This window comes from Achroia grisella, unplaced genomic scaffold (genome assembly GCF_030625045.1).
Source record: "Achroia grisella isolate CSIRO2021 unplaced genomic scaffold, CSIRO_AGI_Agris_v1 utg794, whole genome shotgun sequence".
Lineage (NCBI taxonomy): Eukaryota > Metazoa > Arthropoda > Insecta > Lepidoptera > Pyralidae > Achroia > Achroia grisella.
Genome location: NW_026713026.1, coordinates 1,719,761 through 1,744,016, shown reverse-complemented (window position 1 = coordinate 1,744,016; position 24,256 = coordinate 1,719,761). Strand labels below are relative to the sequence as shown.

The 24,256-nt window shown below is 35.7% G+C and overlaps 1 protein-coding gene across 1 annotated transcript; it reads right to left on the bottom strand.

Moving 5' to 3' along the window:
- Positions 1–278: 278 nt before the first annotated feature.
- On the bottom strand, positions 279–23,579 carry LOC131851619 (cilia- and flagella-associated protein 43). Its single transcript, XM_059202138.1, has 30 exons — positions 23,433–23,579; positions 22,594–22,692; positions 21,897–22,059; positions 21,060–21,270; positions 19,528–19,656; positions 18,640–18,827; positions 17,626–17,728; positions 16,490–16,741; positions 15,635–15,770; positions 15,004–15,167; positions 14,027–14,180; positions 12,927–13,142; positions 12,306–12,517; positions 11,581–11,727; positions 10,655–10,812; positions 9,572–9,794; positions 8,829–8,949; positions 7,915–8,033; positions 7,188–7,355; positions 5,873–6,046; positions 5,218–5,345; positions 4,663–4,857; positions 4,229–4,354; positions 3,669–3,774; positions 3,255–3,413; positions 2,406–2,519; positions 2,049–2,192; positions 1,372–1,524; positions 897–1,033; positions 279–430 (listed from the first exon to the last, which is right to left on the bottom strand). The coding sequence occupies exons 1-30, from the start codon at positions 23,563–23,565 to the stop codon at positions 289–291; spliced, it is 4,674 nt and encodes a 1,557-aa protein (XP_059058121.1). The 5' UTR covers positions 23,566–23,579; the 3' UTR covers positions 279–288.
- Positions 23,580–24,256: the final 677 nt, after the last annotated feature.

Here is a 24,256-nt window from a genome sequence, read left to right as displayed (position 1 = left end):
ACCGTTCTATAATCTGCTCCTGTCCCATTTTAACGGGTAATGACTACTGTCCGAGTAGTCGTTCTAACCATTAGCAGTGGTCTTGGACTACAGTAATTTTATATGTCTCTAAGTAGATCTTTATATTATTTGCGCGTGTTTACTACATGTAAAATTTGCATATTTTCCTTTTATATTATATTATATTTCTCAATGATATATGAAGTACTTTTAGGTAAATTAAGACATTAAGGAATAACTTTATAATTAGTATATTTTAACCAAAATCTATCTGCGACGCATACAAAATTAGCAAATGGTGCGGAAACTGGCCAGCGTGGGATACGTCTTAAGCCGCAGTAGTTCCAGCTCTGTCTGCAGTAGCACGATGCTAGTGTGGTTCGCTTGAACATCGCGCACTAGCTGACTCCGCATCACCAGTGTTTCCATTCTAAATACACAACAAAATTAATTTAAAATACTTGTTAAGCCTATACAGAAGGTTTTTGATGCGAGACACTTGACTGTGTGAGTTGAGAATTGGAGTATAAAAATTTTAGGGCAATCAGATATTTATAAAAATAAATTGACTTGCCGATAAATAATATTAGAATTACAGAATACTAGCTAACGCTCAAGATTTTGCTTTTTTAGAGATTGAAAATAGCCTATGTCCATAGTCATTCCATCTTCATTCCTTTCATTATTATCTGTTCAGCCTTTTAGCCATGAAAAAGCAATGAATGGACCAACATGCTTTTATATTTATGACATTAAGTAAGGATTGCTTAATTTACGTTTTATTTTTATTGATAGTCGTACATTTTCAAAATGCAAATTAATTTAAATCTATTAGGTGATTTATACAAAGCTCAACTTTGCCTATAGTTAAAAATAAGAGTTTAAAAACTGGTCACCTTCGTTTAAAGGCCTTGCGTATGCGTATCGGCTCTAGGGGGTCCTCGTTGAGTCGCTTCTCGGACACTTTCACATTGAGCGATGCGATCATGTTCTCCAGCTGCGATGACTTGGCTTCTATTGAGCTAATTTTCAGCTGTAAGTATAAGACAATAAAAATATTACAATTTGAAATTATATTCTAAAAAAAATAGTTTTAGAGGTGAAAATAACTGATTAAAAATGGAATTAACTCTGTAAAACTGAAGTATGGTTATGCATTTGGACATTATGATAGTTTTGAGAACTATTCTAATGTTGTTGGCCGTAGTTGGCCTTTACAATGTCACCGGACGATAAAGGAGGCGACACACTACAAATAAATCAAAATTACCTTCAACCATGTCGTCGTGATCATCCACAGCCAAGTATTTACAATTTTTAACCTTAGATTTACACATTCGTTACTCCAAGTTCGTTTAGATCATCGCCTACCTCTAATTCTTCAACTTGATGTATTTGCTCAGTAAGCATCTTGTTGACTGACACCTTCGAAGCCTCCATTTCTTTTTCCATGCGCACATAATCTTGCTCATCTGTGTAGCCCAGCTCTTTGTTCTTCAGATATGATTGTAGTTCCTTCGGAATCTGTTATAAGATTCAAATGAAGATAAAAATTATATACGATAAATGCGTAGTTATTCTCTAGTAGCTACAGAAGTAAATCGTTAGAGGTGGTGATCAAAAATTTTAAAAAAATTGGATGCCCTAAGGATTACAAAGAAACCGCATATTCCTCCATATAGGCTCGCAACACCTGTACTTTCTCTAGTGTTGCCAATGTGTGGACATGCGGCGGTAATTATTGACTACAAAATGCATCCCAGTCCTATTCGATACGACAACATATGAAATAAATCTGTCAGATCTAGAATTTGATCAAATAAGTTTGAAGATAAAAATTATATACGATAAATGCGTAGTTATTCTCTAGTGGTTAGTTTTTAAATCTGTATACGTCATACTTTCTCTAGTATACAGATTTAAGAAACATATGAAATAAATCACAGTGTATTTACATATTTGGTTACCTACCTACTATTTGAAAATCTCTCTTCCACTTTACAAAACATAAATTTCATTCGTGACATTACCAGTTCTGTCTGTATTACCTTGAGCCGTTTGTATGACTGCAACTCTTGCTCCATGTGACGCAGCTTCATCTTTGTCTGCGCGTGCTCCCACTCCTTGCTGAGGATGCCCTTCCTGAACTCCACCTGTTTGCGCATCATGCGCAACTTCATTTCACCCACTTTCTATAGGTGAATATTTTAAATTAAAAATAAGTGGAATCTTCTTACTATACTCTCTTCTAGAATTTCGGTTTTTGTTTGTGAATATATGTTTGTTTGCCGTATCGTAATATTTAGTTCGACTTAAGTAAGATATGGAAGTAATCGAAATAAATAATATGCTTTAATTCAAAATAGTTTAGTTTAATTTAAATGTTGCCTTAAATATTTACTTACCAAAATAACATTATTGATCTTCTCGATATCTTCGCGCAGTATGAGCGTGGCATCTTCAAAATCCTCAATGTGGCCGGTAGTTATTATTTCCACTTGCCCCGCAGGCAGCACCAGCTATCGATCAAGGTAACTATTGTACGCGATAATATTAGACAGACTTGTAAAACTATCCTTATTTTTTTTAACTTTATAGTCATAGTAATTAATTTGTAATTTACTTTAAGTCCAGTATTTCAGTAAATCGATTTATTGATTTACTCGAAATTTAATAATTTAAGTCAAATTTAAAAAGCTTAACATAATAAGAGCACGGGCTCTATGCCTGTGGAGGAAAAAAAGTCCAGTATTTATTAGGTTATTTAAAATAAATCCTAAACATTTTTGCGCCACTTGATTGTTCTATTAAAGTAGTATTAGATCAAGGATTGCTTTGCAATTTGCTTCTTGAAATAAAAACAAAAAAGCTAAGCGCATTCTAAGTGTCAGTTATATAACAGATAACACAATATTACATAGTTATATCATTTGTTGCTCCATTGTATTCGTGACCAGTTCTGAATGTTACTCACGAATTTGAATCCAACTTGTTTTATTCCAGACGTTATTTGGATTTATTTATTCATTAAGTCTTATAGTTGCAGAATCAAGATACTAAGGATATTCTGTACTATGGTACAGAAATACCTTACTCGATAACCAGGCAGTAATTTTGCACTTTAGGAAGTAGAACATCCATAAAAGAAATGTTATATCGCTTCCAACCATTAGCATTTTGACAGGCTCCTTGAGCATCCTTCTACAGGGAGTGTAAGGGTGCAGGATTAGCAGGAACAGAATAGCAAACGATACCTGTATGGTCTTATTCCTGGCGGCAAGTTCCGTCTTCTCGCGGTGCTGAAGTATGCGTTCGTGAATGTTCGCCAACATGCTCCGCCGCGCTGCTATCGCTTTGTTCCATCCGTTGCTCATACTATCTACGTATGCTATCTCTTGCACTACGGCCCGCATCTATGATCAGTGTATAATTTAAATGCACGCGGTACTTATATTAAATAATGTATTTATCAAGACATTAGTTAGTCGGCAGCTATATACAATACCTAACATGTTTATGTACATTGAGGTTTTTTTTTAATATTCTTTAGTACTTTAATCAAGTTAAGTTACTTTTTTATTAATCCTTTACTGGTCCTACTAATTTGGGAATGCAGTGATAAAAGTTTATTTTTTCTGCTGTTTATAATTATCTTTAAACTGACGTACACGTATCTCATTCTCAATCTTGGTACGACGCAGCTTGCACATGGTGGCCCACAGGCCCTCGTCCATCACCGGCGGCATGTTGCTGATTTGATCCAGTTGTTCTACCCTGGTACATCATAATGGTTCTTATATTAGAGCCAATATAATTTTTTATCGATGTAATAAGAATGCCAAAAATGGAAATGGCTTACGTGGCACAAAATGGTGTTTCTGGTGCCATGTTTAAATTATAAGATATGGGAATAAAGGCGATTATGCAGATAATGTTTGGCGACGTATTTTACTACAGTTCGCTTGATATATTTCTATCCAACATGTAGATGGATAGGCCGCAGTTTCGGAGATTATTTTTTGGTTTAATGTCGGTGTTCCTTACCCGAAGAATAATTCAGAAATATGACGACGTATATTATTTATTAACAATAAATCTATTAGTTTTATGGTATCCAGAGAACTGTGACTAATAATTAATTTATATACAAAGTCTGCAGTGATTGTGTAGGGTTTCTCCCCATAGTGGATTAAATCACTCATTCTAGGTGCTAGTAAGAGAAGCAGACCCTTTATAGTAGTCGAGACAGTCAGCATGCAGTAGCTGGGGCCGAGTAGCAGCTAGCACCGCGCCGGCCAGTTCATACAGCACGACCGGGGTATGCGACGCGCGCTGGTGCCACTTCGGTCGTTTCCTGCACAGTATAGAACGACGGGATTTTAGGCCCAGACTATTTTACTCTTAAACTACTAATTCACATTAATCCAATAATCATTTCTATCTATCTATTTTCATACTAGATGTCTTTCGATTCTGGTGAGTCTTGACTCCTTTATCAAACACGCGTAAAATCTAACCACAATTAGTAAAAGGTTTTCCAAAATTTAGTTAAACTATTGTAAATGACATAACAAAAAATATACCCAAAATGTTTCGTAGCACTGTAGGATTCTAAATCCTAAGTAATCGAAGTCACCTGTCGAGAATTTTTAGACTACTAACTTGTAGAATTTGTAGCATTGATCGACGATAATCGGCGAGAGATCTGCGAAGTGGTTCTTGAATGTACGCTCCATGTACTTGTCCTTCTGCGCGAGCGCATCGTACGTCGTCTGACATTCCTCTGCCTGTACAGCTGCACTGTTTGCCTCTTTCTGGAATACCTCTATTTCTGCCTCCAAGCGGGATATTTGCTCACTGGAAGAAGGATAACTTTTATTCACTATTTTAACCTATAACCTAAATTTATTAATAGACACTATGGTACGTAAATATTGATCTACCGAATAATAGTAGTTACTAAGTTTCTTTATTATTTTTTGTATCATTACAAGCCCCTACTATTACTTCAAAGTAGACTAGAGTGTAGATTGAAAATTTTCGGATTATACTATACTTTAAAGATACTAGTTTTGCAGGTCTCCATATAATATACCTGGATACCTAATTTTTAATATAGGAGTCTGGAGATGCAATAAGAGTTGATTGCCACTATCGTTATTAAATAAATACTTTTTTCGTTAATATTTCTTATTTCTGTATCATAAATATTGTTACCGCATGTCCTCTAATTGTTCAGCCATCTCCACTCGGTCCAAGTTAGTTCGGCGCAAACGCATCAGATTCAGATTTTCTTGTCCAATAACAGAGTCTACTTGAAGTTTCGTCAGCCACATTTCTTTTACCTAAATAAGTTTATTTGATTAGGAATTTTGGAAAAGAACCATATATGTATATAGACCGTTTTACAATATCTCTTCATCTCCAAACGAAATTCTTTTCAAGGTAGCCAGAGAGTACCGAAAACCGTTCTTTTCTATCCTTACATACTGCACTCTTCCACTATAGTCAATCATATTTCCTACTTGTTTATTAATTCTAGAATTCCAGAGTCTAACCAAGCCAGTAAATCAATGCCTCTTGTACACTCAGAGTGGCGGATGTAATGACATGCAAAACTCCTGGCGAGCGCAGAGTGGGCCCCGCGCCCACACATTGCCCGCTCCTTCACTGAGACCTGTCATCTTCGTAACGGATGAATGCCAAAGTGCATCCGAGACAACGGCGATTAATCGTAGTTTGTAAGCAACACCGAGGAGTTTTAGTGAGTAGGAATAGTACAGTATATGTACGTCCGCAACCCTTTGGCGCAACCCTTAAGGAGGATCTGGATGAAGGCAATGACCGCTAGACATAAGGTGTTAGAACAAACCTTCTGGTTGAATTTGACGATTCCCTCGTCGAGCACCTGAGAGAGCTTGGCGTACTCCGCGTGCAGCATCTTACGGTACTTATCACGCTCTTCGTTACGGAACGCTACTTTTTCCTCGTAGTCGAACACTAGCCTCAAGTCGTCCTCGTTGAAATGCTCTGGATTTTTCTCCAACTGGTACCATATATACGTTTTTTAAGTTACTAATAATAAATAGTAATATCTTAGGACAATTCACACAGCGCCATCTAGTCTCAAGCTAAGCAGAGTTTGATTTCTGAGTACTATACTACTGATATAAATACAGAGATACCTTTTTTATTTAAATATATACATAATATACATAGAAAACAAACACCCATACTCCAGAATACAAATGTTTGTACCGTGCGAAGAAGCAAACCTGCGACCGTCGGAAGTAAGGCGGAGTGCTAAACCACTAGACCACCTATGGCCTAGGCCGTCATGTATTAATTTTATTGTATTTTATTCATTTGTATTCCATAGTGTTACAATAAAGGTTGTATGAGTCTGCTGTGACCCACACAATCTGGATGCTGATGAATAAATTATAAGTCCGGGCTGCTTTCCAAATTGAGTTATTGAGTACACGATGATTGAGTGTGGACTGATGCTTGCTTGTGAGTATTTGGTGTACTGAAGGGAAAATGGTACGCCCACAGCGTTATATGGACGCGGAGCGGTGTAAAATGCTGACGGCTGTACGACGACGCACCGTACAAAGGTTGACATAATATTATTATAAGAGCACCATGGACCCTGATGGGCGCAGCAAGCTACAAGGAGATACAGTGGCTTTAACAGACTTTAATTATTTTTCCGATCTATGTGTATATATATACTGATTTTATTATTCATAAGTTATCTGTCAAATATTCACTGAAATTTATATTTGACTGTATAAAAGTCATGGAGCTACAAAGATCCTAATGGAAGGGCATAGATAGGCTGATAATACGAAGCAGTGAGTGATGCGGTACAACTAAATTTAGAAACAGAACCAGGCAGAGAAGATACAAGAAGGCTAAAGAAATAAATTAGTTTAGTACAGCTTGCTGATAAATCATATGATGAAATAGACATAAATTTATAAATAAATTTTATTTAAATGAAACTAAATAAAGACCTTTCAAATGTTTTTTTTTAAAAGGCGTTTAGACGAAGGAATTAAGCAAGAAAAGGTTAAAGGAAAATACTTAGTAAGTCTGAATTTCTTTCAATAAATAATACTATACTATACTTATGAGTAGGCAAAGATTATTGTAATCAAAATGGATTTAAAATGTATTCTCACCATGCACTGAGGCATCGGTATCGGTTTCTTAATTTCCTCGTGCCATAGCTTCTCGAGTACGCCGTCCATCATCTCAATGAGTGCGCGTTCACGGAAGTCGTCCTTCGGCTTCGGCTCTGGTGGCGGGATCACGATCTGACTGGGGCTGATGTATGGCTCAATGCTGCACTGTGGTCATTCATTAATCGTTGCTAATATGTGTAAAACTTTGTACCATTTATTATAAAAATGCGCGGACGAAGGAGTATGGAATTTCGCACACTTATAGTTTATATAGAGAAGAAGTGAATGCTTATATATTTTTTTTAAATTATGCCACACTAAGTATTTTACAGTTTGAGAAGTACAGTCTTTGACAATAGAATCTTAATAATGTTTATACTAATAATTAATTTAATTGAGACTAATAAATAATTTATTTAAATTCAAACTAATTATGATCGAATATCGACCATTATGCGACCACGTATTACTAATAAGCGACCCAACTTCCTTAAAGTACAAGTATTTTAAGAATCTAAGACGATAAGTCCGGCTTTTGTAATTATTTTTTTTATTTACTGGTTTTCTTATTGTATTCTATGTGCACAATAAAAAGTTTATTATATCTTTATTATTTGAAATTGGTAAACTGTAAATAAAGAATTGCTAAAATAGAATACTTATTTTTTATTTAGTACAGTACATTTTCGCAGTTATATTATAACTATAATACATGTATACTTACTTCGTCCGGGTCGACTTTAATCAGACGCTGCGGTAGTTCCTCCTGCCGCCAAATTGGATCTTTGATCTCTATGACCAAGTGATGGAAACTACCTCGTAGATCTGACAGTTTGTTCAACTCTAGATATTAAAATAACAAAAACATATATAGAAAGACCGGTTTCCAGGAATATCTTAGTTTAATATTATAAACGCGGATGTTTGTGAATGTGGATGGAGGATTGGAAAGATGGATATTTGTTACTCTTTCAGGCAAGAAACTACTGATGGATTTTAAAGAAACTTTACAATAATATATCATATGCATCAGAATAACACATGGGCTCTAAATTACACGCGGCCACACCTAATAAGTAAATATTTGTCTTTATGATTAACCATGTACAACATTGAATTAAAATCAATATAAATATCTGAAAAAAAAAAATATAAACCTAAATATATATAACTCAAAGGTGGCTGACATAGTGATCTATCAACGCACAGCCCAAACCACTGGACGGATCGGGCTGAAATTTGGCATGCAGGTAGATGTTATGACGTAGGCATCCGCTAAGAAAGGATTTTGATTAATTCTACCCCCAAGGGGATAAAATAAGGGATGAAAGTTTGTATAAAACTTTGTCAATTTTAAACCGATCGGGCTGAGACTTTGCATGCATAAAGCTACTATGATATAGGCATCTCCTAAGAAAGGATTTTGATAAATTCCACCCCTAAAGGGATAAATTAAAATAAGCGAGCGAAGCCGCGAGCAAAAGGTAGTTCAATATAATTTTGTTCAAGTTCTTTATATGTTGGTGCAATAAAGTGTTATATATAAAAAATATAATAAGTGCACGTTCAAATTATTCTTTAAGAAAGTGTGCTAAAGTAAACTCTTTACGTGCATAAATTTCTAGAATTTTCTCGAACCTTCTATGATGAAACGCAGCCTCGAATTCCGCTCTTCGACGAGACTCACCTCCCGTCGTTTGAGGTTCATCAGATCATCAAATTGCTTGTTGAACCACAGCCTCATATTCTGTACATTTAACTAAACAAAGAGGTAACTTTCTTTGTAAATTATTTACCTACTAATTCGCAATCCTCCGTGGTATAGCGGTTTCTATTTAGGTTCGATTCCAGACACAATACAAACATTTATACTCATAAGTATCATTCTTACCGATATACAGAGTCCGAGTATTTTCTACATATGTGTTAAAACCACAAGGTCCTAAGGGTACTATAAACCAAAACACTACATTCGTGTATATAAGGTTTATTGATCGGTTTCAAATACAGGTGAAAAAAATGTTATAAAGTAAAATACATTTCTATATATGTTGGCGTTGCATGCAAACAATACTATTTTATGGATTATAATATACTTTAACAATATGTATGTTATGTATGTATTTACAGAAAAGAAAAAATATCTAATTTATATTAGTTGTCTAGTACACATAACACAAGTCTAGATGACGTGGTGTCAATTGTCCGGGGTATAATTATTATTATCATTTACTAAAAAAGTAATTGCATCAGTGGTCTATAAGAACTGCTTGGCTTAAGACTAGATAGCGCTGTGTGAGCTATCAAAGAACTTCTTAGGAGGAAACATTGAAACCTCTATACCAAACATATATATTCTTGTTCTTTAGGATTTCAATTACCTTGACAATATTCTGCAACCAGTTCATATGGAGGAAGCTAAAGGACAGCGTCTGCGGTATCATGTAGGTTGGTAACTGCACGAACTTGTGTGCGCTGGTGCCGCTCAGCACGTGAGGTTGCCCTACCACTTCCTCCGGTTCCTTCTCCTCCACACGCTCTCCCATCTGGCTGTCTGTACTCTTCCGTGTCTCCTTCACCGATATTACAGAAGTTTCCGGCAGTCTGAACAATATTTTCGTGTCTATCAATATAACAATACACTCAAATCAATATCTAGCAACACACAAGTTTCTTGCTCATTGTTCTTGTAAATGAGTGGTAGTTCGAGTTTATTTGAATAAAGATTATTTCAATTTCTTTTAATATTATAATCGTAAATGTTTGTGAGTATAAATGGATGTTTGTTACTCATTCACGCAAAAACTACTGAACAGATTTTGATGAAACTTTACAGTAATATAGCTTATACACCAGTATAATATATAGGCTATAATTTATAAAGATATTATAGAATTTGGGCTAAATACAATTATAAATGTTAAGTAAGTGTGATGCAGACGAAATTACTCGCGTCAACTAATATATTGTTTCTATGTATATTGAACCTCCATAGTGCCTAAAACTTGGAAATAAACTTCTGTTAGACGTGCCATCTCAATCATTTTCATTTATACAAATAAAAAAAATAATTAAATGTCTGTTTGTAATTTCAAATTATAAGCTTTTCACTAAAGGCATTTTAAATTATATACGATATTGACATCACAAAAAAAATAATTAAATAAAGTCTATCTCCTTGCAAAACTTTAAAATGGTTGGCCTTATTTTGACTGCATTCATTCGCAGTTAACTAATGTAAGGAGTAACTTAGTACCGTATGTAGTACTTGCATAAATATCTGAATTAAAAAAACTTTCTTTGTTTGTCCTTGCTAATCTCTGAAACTCTGGACTTTCAATCGCAGATAACTAATATTATTTATTATTTATTTTTAACTATCTTACTATAAGATTAACGGCCGACTTGTATTATATAAAAAACAGTAGCAAGTAATAATAGTAAAAAAGAGTTTAATAAAGTACATAGTTTGACTCTTCTCAGCGCTTTCCTTGTCCACGATTTCCTCCCAGGGACGAAAGACTCCTGAATCCTTCTCCATCTCTATCATACGCAAAGCTTCCGTCTGCTGTAGCTCCGGCCAGAGATCGCGCTGAGTTGGCAGCACAGCATAGTTCTCCACCTATTAAATTCAACTATATTCATAGCCTCGATAGTATAGGGGTTTAGCACACCGCTTTACTTCCGATGGTCGCGGGTTCGATTCCTCGCACGGCACAAACATTTGTATACATGAGTATGATTGTTTGTACCGGTCTGGTTATTTCTAGGTATACTTATGAAAAAAAATATATATCTATGTATTTGTATCAGTTATCTAGTACCCATAACACAAGCTTTAGCTAGCCTAATTTGGGTCTAGATGGCGCTGTGTGAGTTGTACTAATATTTAAAAAAAATACAGACAGAAGAAGAATAAATAGATAAAACACAAATGGAAATTCGTAAACAAGTCCACGTTCTACTTAACTATGAATCAGGACTTACTTTCCTTCTCACAAATACATCAAAATAAACGTATCTGTACTATTTTTACGTAAACACATCGTATTAATATCATAAATGCAAAAGTTTGTAAGTACGGATATTTGATACTCTTGCACGCAAAAACTACTGAACGGGATTTGATGAAACTTTACAGTAATATAGAAATTATCAGAATAACATATAGGCTATAAATTTCATGCAAAAAAACCGCGGGCATAGCTAGTACTAAATAAACTATCTAATAAGACGCATCGATAGAAGACTTTTATGCGTTATTATGCAGTTTCATCTTTCAGACGACTGATAATAATCAAGCTTGCGTCCTGCCTAATGGTAAACGGTTACCGTAACGCCTGAAATACAGATATACATAAAATTATATAACTTGCACCTGATTGTTTACCTGGTAATGGCTGAATATGGCAAATAGTTTAATCCTGGGCGTCAGCATGGTGTCCCAGCATGTCCGCTTTATCCACGCTGTCACCTTGTCCTGGGCGCGGATGCGAGCCTCCGTCTGGAGGCGGATATCTTCGCGTTCACGCTCCGCCTGAAACAATATATAAGAAATCAGGTGGCAATAATAAAAACAGCCAATTTATATACAAGCCGTTTATTAAAAGTTCCTCGTTGTTGCAACTCCAGCGCGTACTTTTTTTTTTATGAACCGATTACCTTTTTTAAAAAGAACGGTAGTCCTTTCATTCCTTACAAAATCAAAATTATTATCAAATTATACAAAACAATGGAATGTACAATACTTAAACTAGTTTTTAGAAAATAACATAATTAATTAGCATTTCCTTGTCGTCATTATTACATTATCTGTCCTCGTGAAATAATAATAATACTCGTAATAAATTTGGAAAATTCACACAGAGCCATGTAATACTGATAACTAAGCAAAGCTTGCGTTACGAGTACCTAAACAACTGATATTTTTATTGTAATTACATACATAATATACATAGAAAAGACCCAGACTAATACAATCATACTGATGAATACAAATGTTCGCACAGTGCGAGGAATCGAATCCGTGACGATTGGATGTAAAGCGGTGTGCTAAATCGCTAGACCATCGAGGCTGTCAAATTGATAATCGTAATTTTTACTATAAAAAATCACCTGCTTTAGCCTCTCCTTCTTGTGCTCAAGGTGCAGGTTGAACTCTGCCAGCGAGAGCTGGTGTAGAGGCGGCTCCAACAGATTCTCATCCAGTAACGCGACGAGCCGGGCCTGTACCGCTTCGAACGATCGCACCACCTCTTCACGTTGACGCTTGTAGTCCATTGCTTCTTCATGGACTTTCTTTTCCTCTTGCAGTTCTAAATACGTCTCTGTAGACGAGAATAAATAATTATTAGAACTTGTTTAATTAAACTTATAGCTGCAGCTGGCCTTTACAGCTTCACCGGACGATAGAGGACGAGTGTAGATGGCACTCCAAACCCGCGGTACTTATGGAGCTGTTCAAGGCGAACTCCCACCTGACGGATACGACTTTAGTCTGAGGGCACCGCTAGGGGTTCGAACTTCGACAGAGGCCGTCGAAATTTCGATCCCCGTTTGAATTGGACGGGGAATTAATCGGAAAGGCGACCGGGGGTAGCGGTATGCAGGGCCCGGGTGCGAGCAGACGCCCGCTTGATTATGCGGTATGGTGAGGTTGAGGTCGTCGTTTTCGCCGGCGAGGACGGTGTCGTTTTTATGTGTATGACAGTATGGTCTGGACGGAATAGAACTTACTGTCTCCTTGGTCGATGATGGAAATCAGGTTCACGCTACGTTCATAGATAGTTTCCTTTAAGGGTTCATGTAGGGGTTCAGGATCACCACGGTCATGCAACTGCAAGAGCGCTATGGTGCGGTTGCCGGCCAAGTGAGCGATGTAAGACCTCTCGCTGTCTGTCACGGCTTGTCTGATGCCGGTCTCGTAGCGGTGAGTTACGATCAGTTTGCAATCTTAAAACAAATGGTACTGGTTAGAAAAATATTTTGTATATTTTATGGTTATTTATATTATGGATTTTAATCGTGCTTTCCTTGACTTTATACGCTGGCGTGACGGTAGAGAGAGGTGAAATATTTATTTAGGTAATCAGCAGTTTATACACATTATTCAGTATTACATAATTAGTAAAGCCGATAACAGATACCCCATGAATTTATCAAAATGTGCGAGCAGAGTGAGATTATCAGTTACATTAAATTTTACAATAAAAACAACGTTATATGTAATAGGAAAAACCAGTATATCATTTAAAATTTCCTATGTTAGACTAATTAAAATAAAAACTTAATTGGAGTGAGATTGGAAATTGAATGGAAAAGTCACTCAGAACTAACCTTTACAGTTTCTAAGGTTCCCATTGCATGGATATAGACAGAAATCGAACCCGCAACTACTAGAACTAGAAGTAAAGCGGTGTGCTAAACTAAAACTAGACCTCCGATGTCGTCAAATAATATATATACTATATAAAATATAATATAATATAAACGCTGTAGTACGTCTATCTATCTGTTACTTTTTCACGCCTAAACAGTAGAACTGGTCTTTATGAAAGTTAACACGAATGTAGATCTTATCTCAAGGATGGACATAGGCCATGTTGTGTCTCGAAAGAACGAAGTTACGGGTAACAGTTAGTACTTAATAATCAATTTGTAATATTATTGAGCGCAAAAATTTGACTTTCCATTCGTAATGAATCAACTCAAAAATATTTAACAGACTTTCACAATTCTTTTCCCGATAAAAATGTACATTATGAGCGAGTATTAATTGCTGTATTTTTTTTTTAACTGGAGACTAACATTAGTTGTATTTCATATGAAGAACTGACCGTACTCCACCGGCCCGTCTGGTTGCCTCATGATGACCGTGCCATCGTACCCGTACGTTAACAATGCTGCCATGTTGAAGAATCCACCGAACTGCTTCATATCATGCCCGGAGTCGATGATCGAACCCATCTTCACTGACACCGTAATGCCTTTCTGCTCAAACGCGTAAGTTATTTTATTTTTAAGACTGATTTACTTATTTAGTTACTCAAGCAGTTGGTTGTGTATTTGATATTTTTACTCTAATGAATTAGTATCAATTGGTATATAATTTCTACATTTTTAAGTTGAAATTCACACATTTTAACTTCAAAATGTAGAGTTACAACAATTATTTAAAAGAGCAACACGCAAGTTTCTTTTTTGTCATTTTCGTAATGTAAATCTTTCGAAGAGACCGATATATTAAAAAAATATGTATGACTATTGAAAAGTGCTTAAAGTTTATTTGTAAAGAGAATTTACTATTTTATTTGCATTGTATTATATAATACATCTTCAGGTATCTTATGGTGCTGAGCGAGAGTCATCTACTCTTACAGTTCATGTTCTGCATAAACACTTATTCTTTTTATATAATTGTAATAGCAAACATGCTGACGACCTACCTGATGGTAAGCGGAAACCGTAGCTTATATACATGAACAGCACTAAGGTAATCCCGGCCTGATGTTGCCATTCAATAGACTAAGATGTCATACGCTTATCCTGTAATTTCAATGCCTAATCACAGCCAAAAACCTGACGAAACTGACGAGAGACTTGAGAAAGAGAGAGAGAGAGAGAGAGTGCTTTTTGTGTAGGTTTCACACAAAATGCAACGATTCCAAACTCCTTACATTACATTTACTTAAAAAAATAACTTTTATATCTGTTCGATGTGGATTTCTCCTTTGATCTCATATTTTTTCTTCGTTCACAGATAGCTTTTGAATAAAGTACTTGATTTGACTGTTATTAATAAGAGATATCTCACGTCACCGGACAACTTGAGCACGTGGAACTGCTTGGAGATATGCGGGATGCCCAGCATGGTATCCTTGCACGCCAGTGGCAGCAGCCGCGCGTATGGACCCTGCATTTTCCCCGCGAATTTATTATCCTTACCCGTTTCCGCGTTGATACAGATTATACGCTCACCTGATTGAGAAAAAAGGTCTTATTCATCTGGTTCAGACTATTAATTATATGTCTAATGTAAATTGGCTCCAAGTTTATCTACATGTACTAGTGGTCGCTCAATAATCGAAATTCAATTACAATTATGTTTGACATGCAGTAAGATTGTAGACAAATAATATTTAAGACAAACAATATTAATCTACTCTCAATTTAACAGACTTTAAAATTAACAAAAGAGAGATGCGTGTATGTCATACATCGTAGTGCGTATAATGTTTATTGTTGACTTACTATATTTTTTATGCATAATAAAAAAAATGCATTCTAAACAATTTCTCTATGTAAACTATAAGGGTGCCAAAATTTCATACGACTCCGTCCAGGTAATTTTCATAAAAAGTTTAAGCAGAAGCATAAACTTTATGCTTTTGCTTCACGTATTAATATGAAGATTAAAATTGATCGAAGATCCAGTAAATACTAACCAATAGCGTATTTGTCGGAGAAGAGCACAAGACTGAAAGAGCGCATTGAATCCCCAACCTTCATGAGGAAGGAGTCGGCGAGGCCCCGGCCCAACTCCGCGTAACGCACCAGAGTTAATTTGTAATCTTCTGATAGCTGGGGAAACGTAAAATATATAATTACTAGCTGTGCTTAAGGTTTCACCGGCGTAAAATTTATAACCTATATGTTATTCTGATGTATACCTAAGTTATATTACTGTAAAGTTTCATCTAAATCCGTTCAGTAGCTTTTGCGTGAAAGAGTAAAAAACATCGATCCATACTTACAAACTTTCGCGTTTATGATATTATAAGATAGATATTCCTGTACCTGTTAGACGACCTAAAATAAAATGCTTACTCAGAGATAGTTATTTGCCATTAAATAAAAAAAAAAGAAGATTATTGTTACATTCACATGTATTTGGATCGTTTATATCATAAAATACTATAGCTGTTACCCGCGATTTCGATCACCTAGAATTTAACTTTTTATTAGTTAAAATATAAATAAATATTCTACAATAAAATAAAAGTAGCTTAAGTTACTCCTTACAACATTAGCTATCTACTAGTAGAAAGTCCCGACATCAGAGAATAGCGAGAACAAACAGACACTTCAATTTTTGTTTGTATAGAAGATATAATAGATATGTCTATTATAGTATTACAAAAAGGAGAGAAGGCAGATATGTGTATATATATAGATCAAAATAATGTTTCTGAAAGTGATCACTTTATGAAGTGAAAGACGATTTTTAAGAATTATTATATTATTATTATTAAGAAAATCGTCTTTTTGTAGAACTGTAATCATGATTCATTGCACCTTACCTTCATAATAAATAAGTGTCCAGCAGACATGGCAGCCGCGGTCAGTTCTCTTCCAGTGGGTGAGAACACTACGAGGGACACGATCTGATGCGTCAGGCACATACTGCCAACTTTCTGCAGTCCTTCTTCAGGAGTGAACTTCAGTAGAGCCATTCCATAGTTCTGACCAACCTCGCCGTACACTACTAGAATAGGTTCAACGGGACTGGCTTCGAAAGATATATCCTCGCCTTCTATATATTTCATTGATACCTAATAAAAAAATATATGTTTTATATTTTGAAGAACGATTAATTCAAATAATAACATATGTATGTATCTACTGGTGAGTTTCTTGCCAGTTCTCAACTAAGCAATTTTGAAAAGTTATTGATAACTAGGTATTCTTGCGACTTCCTAAAATAGCGACCTTGACCAAATAGTGCAAAAATATTTAGTAATCTAACACAATAAAAAAGTTTCAGAGAATTCTGTACAACGAAATCAACAGCCTAAAAATAAGTTTCAAGCTTCTAGCTTTGAAAATGACGATACTTCCATACAACCTTACATTTCCCCTTTTAACCCTTTTTCTTTATTTATATTTTATCAACAGCCTAATAAATAAGTTTCAAGCTTCTAGCTTTGAAAATGACGATTATTACATGCAACCTTACATCTCCCCTTGCAACATACAATATCTTTTCTTTATTTATATTTATTCAACAGCCTAAAAAATAAGATTCAGACTTCTAGCTTTAAAACTGACGATACTTCCATACAACCTTACATTTCCTCTTTCAACCCTATTTCTTTATTTATATTTTATCAACAGCCTAAAAAATAAGTTTCAAACTTCTAGTTTTAATAATAAAAATACTTCCATTCAACCTTTCAACTCCCTTTTTAACCCTTCCAACCCATTTTTCTTTATTTATAGTAGGTATATATATATTAATAGCCAACAATATAAGATTCAAGCTTCTACTTTAAAAAATGACGATACTTCTATACAATTTCTATTACATTTTTTACATTTTACATTTTTCTATTATTATTTGTTTCTATACAAATTCCGATTTTCACAATTCACTAGATAATAAAATACTGTAGTTAAATAATTAACAATCCTGAATATAAATAAATTCCTCACAAACCAATTTGGCTGAGTCCACTTCATAAATACAAAGTATTCCTTTGTCATTGATCATAGCGATGTGTTTACAATCCGGCGAAATTAATTGGATCTTCATGACGTTCCTGAAAATATCAGTCAATGTTTGTATGGATCCATGTAATCAAAGACTTGCTGTATCCTCCGGCGTGGCCTGCATCAATTCAGATAGAAGTATTCCAGACTGGTATGCTAATCTAGAATACGATCTATATGTAATGTAATGTAATATAGAATAGAAAATCATTTATTCAAATAAACTTAATTTAAGCACTTTTGAATAGTCAACAATTTTTTTAAAATCTATCGCTCATTCGGAAAGCTGTCTCATCACAAGAAGAATAAGCAAGAAACTTGTGTGTTGCTCTTTTAAACAATCCTTGTAAGTTCACATTTTACAAGTAGAAACGTGTGAATACAAACTACCAACCAACAGTGATTTATTTAGGCTCAAAATATAAAAACACAATAAGGTTAAATCAGTCGTAGCGATAAGAGCAGATCAGTCCCTACAAGCAGCACTCGAATATGGCGAAGCAATATGGATTGTATTCTCATCATTTAGCTTATCATCTGGGCCGTATAGGATCTATATAGTAAATACCAAATTTCATTCCAACTCGACCAACGTTTGTATTCATGATCATGATTGTTACTATCGGTATAGTGTTTTCTATATTTATAACTAGCTACTCGCCCCGACTTCGCGCATACATATATTACATATATAAATCTTCCTGTTGAGTCATTCTATCTATTAAAAAAAATCGCTTCAAATTCCGTTGCGTAGTTTTAAAGATATAAGCACACAGGGACAGGCAACGAGAGCGACTTTATTTTATACTATTTAATGATGTTACATACATTAAAAAAATGCACAAAATTCCCAAAAAAAAAAGAAAAAAAAATACATTGAGTTATTTCTAACAGTTGTCTAGTACTCATAACACAAGCTCTGCTTAGCTTGGAGCTAGATGGCGCTGTATGAGAAATTTACCTCTGCTTGATTGTGAACAGTTTGACATCAATTTTCTCCTCTGACTCTCCAGTAATTTTGTAAATGAATCCGTTGACTGTCCACATGGCGGCGGCGTCTGATGTCGCATTGGAAACCAGCCGTACCACTGCTTCTTGAGGTATATATTTCCACACTACTTGCCATTTCGTATCCATTTTCTTTAACGACTAAAATGGTGAATGTAGTGTTTGTGGGAAAGAGAAGGAAGTATTATGTCGTCTCTAGCGCACACTGTGGGCGTCATACGGCCATTAAGTGGTATGTGTCTGAGAGCCGATAGTTTGATAGACAGATAGTATTTAAGTACCCTACTACACATATTTACAGATCGCCCCTCCGATCGATCCCCCGTCCAATTCAAACGTGGATGGATATTACGACGGCCTGAGCCGAGGTTCGAACCCCTAGCGGTGCCCTCAGACTAAAGTCGTATCCGTCAGGCGGGAGTTGGCCTTCAGCCGCTCCATAAGTCCTTCCGCGGGTTTGGAGTGCCATCTGCACTCGCCTCTTATCGTCCGGTGAAGCTGTAAAGGCCAGCTGCGGCCAACAGCATTAGAGTAGGCCGAAAAATAAAAGGAAAATATTTATAGATTTTGCCAAATGGAAGAGGAATCACCACTACACATCCTATGTGGTAGTTAGCTCACTCATATATAAACGAAATATCTCTTTTGGAAAATACAAACTCTATCCTAAAGAGATAATACCCTACGTTCCTAAGAATATCCATGAATTCTTGCCTATGAAGGGCCTAAGCAGTGAAAGGTAAAAAAAAAGAAAGTGAGAATAGCCCAACCTTTAATAAAAAAAGTAACAAAATAGATATAAAACATTATATACACTATGAAAATAAATATATGTACCAACCCTCAAACAGTTATCAGGACCATAAATAAGCAGGCCACAGCCGAAGGAGCATATGCAGGGACTCGCATTGCCCATTAGTTCTTCTGACCACTCTAGGTTTATAACCATACCGATGCCATCAGAAAGCACCTGTTATAGACACAACTTATCAAGACAAGAATTGAATAGAATAGAAAATCATTTATTCAAATAAACTTACATTGAAGCACTTTTGAATAGTCATCACATTTTTTTAATCTGTCTAAATCAATTTTAAGACGTGGATTCAATATAGTATTAATCTATATATTTATACTTAAAGCAAAAGCTTTGTACTTTTGTTTCAGTAGACTGGGTCTACAAAAATTGCGCGGATGGACATGACATTTTGCACGCTTATCCTTGCTAATGTTATAAATGGGAAAGTAACTCTAGACAGAGTCGGTCTGTCTGTCTGTCTGGCTTTCACATTAAAACTACTGAACCGATTTAAATGAAATTTGGTACTCAGATTGTCTAGACCCTGAGATAGGATATAGGCTACATTTGAATATGTAATGTATAAGGGTTGTAAGGGGTTGAAAGGGGAGATGAAAGGTTGTATGGAAGACTCGTCATTTTTTGGACCTAAAACGATGAAACTTTTTTATTTGGCTTTTATTGGGTTAGGTTAAGTTAGGTCATTAAATATTTTTTCATTGTTTTTGTCAGGGTCATTATTTTACGCGGACGAAGTCGCGGGTACAGCTAGTAATTAATATAGAGAAGCAATGCAGAATCTAACTAAGTTAATTTTTGTTGCTGGTTCAAAAGATCTTTTTGTACTTTTTATTGGCGTTGAATTTGGACTACTGGGCGACCACTAGTAATAATAATAACTAAGGACAATTCTCACAGCGTCATCTAGTCCCAAGCTAAGTAGAGCTTGTGTTGTGGGTACTGGAGAACTGATAGAAATACGTAGACCTATTTTATTTTATAGAAAACACTCAGACTAATACAAACAATCATACTCATGAATATAAATGTTTGTATTGAGCGGGAAATCATCCATAAATCCATAATTGACATCCATAATCGACGACCTCGGTGGTCTAGCGGTCTAGCATACCGCTTTACGACCGATGGTCGCGGGTTCGATTCCTCGCACGGCACAAACATTTGTATTCATGAGTATGATTGTTTGTATCGGTCTGGGTATTTTCTATGTATAATATGTATGTATTTACGAAAATAAAAAAAATCTATGTATTTGTATCAGTTGTCTAGGACCCATAACACAAGCTTTAGCTAGCTTAACTTGGGTCTAGATGGCGCTGTGTGAATTGTCCTGAGATTATTATTATTATTATTATAATCCATACTCCATACATCCCCTGGAAACCATCGTGATTGGTACCTAGTGAATTTGTGACGATGAGTTAACTGACCTGACCTCACGCTCATCTTATCATCCCCCGCTGGTGCCCCGCCAGTGTAAATCGTTAGCGCAGACGGATGTATTATCATCATTCCATTCCATGGATGTTCTATTAAAAAATATGTCCACTAACGCTGTACAAGTTAGCCTCAGGGTCGATTGCATACAGCTGCCCCTCGCTGTTCCAACAGACACCCACTAGAGGCGGCAGCGATTCGTTCCAGCTAGCTTTCTCTTCTTTGACCCTCTTCATGATGAAGCATTTCTTGTAGCACTGCGCCACCTCCCACACAATCAAACCTTCGCCCCAACACTCGCACACTAGCATATGCGTGCGACTCGCCCTGTTGGATCAAAGTTTTTTTTTATAGTATAAGAGACAAACAAGTTTGGGGCTCATGTGAGGATAAGTGATTACTGCCGCCCATAAGTACCCACAACACTAAAGAAAGAAAAAACATTTATTGATACTAGGGGAATTGCAAGTGCGTTGCTAACCTTTTGAAACGGAATAAGCTCTTTTCTTAAAGGTTTCAATATCGTATCGGTTCGGAATACCATCGCTGGAAGGCACGTATCCACAAAGGTTGATTTAAGGAAACATTTTAGAATATATTTCGACAATTGTTATCATTTTAGGTGAAATTTTGATATTTACGTGACGTTAAATTTTGATATTACCTATTTATTACACAATTAAATCATATTTTATTGACGACCTCTGACAGTCGCAGGTTTGATCCAATTATAAATCATTTTTATATTTCAGTAGATATCTATGTCCATGGTTTCACACTCATGAAATTTACAACCTATGTAGCCATTCTGATATATAAGCTATATTATTGTAAAGTTTCAATAAAATCAATTCACTAGTTTTTACGTGAAAGACTAACAAACATCCATCTATTCACACGTGGTTATAAATTTTTGCATTTACGAGTATACTATTAGTAAAACGTGGTCTTACGTGTAGATCTGACCACGCCTCATCACGCCCGTAGGCACGGAGACTAGTCGCTGGCGAGTCCGCCAACTCCATACAGAGATCAGGTAATTAGGGAACCCGCTGAAACCCGCTATTAGGTCACATTCCATCATGCACAGACCTTTGTAACGATTCACGTCCGCGTCTGAAAACACAGAAATATTGTAGGTTTCGCAATGAGTATCACCAAACAGAAATAAACTTGAAGTGAATCAATAGATGGCCAATATATGTGGTAGCAGCTTTATTAGTTGTGGTTTCTTTTGTATCGTGATAGGTATCATGTCATCACTGTAACGGTGATGACGTGTTACTAATTTAGTTTGCTGTATCTTGATATATCTTGCAAACTGTCCAATTATTCTGTTTATTTAATTACTTGACTATATACTTGGTCTTGACGGCTTCAGTAGTCTAACAGTTTAATACTAATAACATTTTAAGACAATTCACACAGCGCCATCTAGTTCCAAACCAAGCATGCTTGTGTTACTAGACAACTAATATAAATACACTTTTCTTTGTAAATACATACTTAATATATATAAAAAACACCCAGACCGATACAAACAATCATATAGAAATGTTTGTATCGGACGTATGTTAAACAACGCGGTGTGTTAAACCGTTTTATACTATGTAGAGATATATAGTAATAAAAAAAAGTTGTTATACCAACCACGCAGTTCTGATAGAATGACGAAACTTGGATATGTCACAATGAATATTCTCGCATTTTTCGTTTTCTCAGTGAACGCAAACATCTGCGATTTATGACCTGTAAAGTTATAATTTTATATATGGTTAGGATCTAGATTCTAATTATATTATATATGATATCCTAAAAAAAAAAACAGTGCGATAATATTTGTGAAAATAGAATATTTCTGACGCACTACATAATATGCCTGCATTACACCAGTAGTCACATTACACATTTGAAACAGAGTAAAATTGTTAGTTCTGCGATTATATATAGATTATTCGACAGCTGTAACTTCAAATGATATAAAACCATTTTCTGAATTTCGATTTCAATTATTTTCAAAGTAGAATGGAATGATAGATTTTTTAACATAATTATAATTATCTCTTATTATTACAAACGTTTCCCTATCCATCAATAAATTTAGGACTTATTTTTTAATCTGTAAGGAAGTGAAATGTGCAAATACAATTATTATTATATAAATTATTATTATTTATTTAACTACTCTTATAAGATAGCGTTGTATGATTTAAAAAAAAAATAACTATAATCGTTTACGTCATAACATCTACCGGCATGCCAAATTTCAGCCCGATCCGTCCAGTGGTTTGGGCTGTGCGTTGATAGATCACTATGTCAGTCAGCTTTGAGTTAAATATATTTAGATATAAACCTTCCTCTTGAATCACTCTATCTATTAAAAAAACGGCTTCAAAATCCGTTTCGTAGTTTTAAAGATTTAAGCATACATAGGGACGGACAGACAGCGACTGCGAATTTGTTTTATACTATGTAATGATTAAGATTACCTGCAATTACATCTACACCGTCGCCAGATTTATGGTTATTGGCTACATACACCAGCTCAGAATTGGTCTTAAAATTGAAGAATATTATATAGATATCATGTGCTACAGCGACCACATCTCGGCCTATGAACATCGTGAAATCCAATCTCTGTGGTATCGCCCATCTGTAATAACAATGGTCATGAGGCAGTTAAGAAGGGCGGGGGTTGGAGGCTGTTGGTAATGGGAACTACTAGTCTCATGGTCGACCTCTACGAGGTCCCCCCTGGAAACCATCCTCGTCAATTGCTGGTGAATTCGCAACGATGGGGTAACTAACTTGAGTGCCTAGGGGGAAGGCGGATTGTTAGTAATGTGGATTTTTGACCCCATTGCTAGCAATGTACCATGTCAGGTTGACCTCCTCGCGATTCCCTATCAAACCATCATGGTAAATTCCTTAAATTTGTCACTATTGGCTAAGTGAAATGACCTCATTCTCATTTTATCATTGTCTACTGCTGCCCCACCAGCGTAAGCCGTTAGAGCAGGCGGGTGCATGCCATTATCATCCAGAAAAAAACCTGACTGACTGACTTCGTACCTATTAGGTATATTATCCCCCACTACTGAGACGTAACTCAAGTTCATACATAGTAAGTCTACAGTAGAATCTTTTCCTCACGCAGGTTTGGAGCGTCCTCTGCACTCGCCCTCTTGCACGGCCACTATGGTCAACATTAGAATAGTTCTAAAAAAATTAAGTATACATAAATAAAATAAGATAGGAAAGGAATCACTGCGCTGATTAAGTAAACTTCGGAACCACTGCAACGATTGTAAAA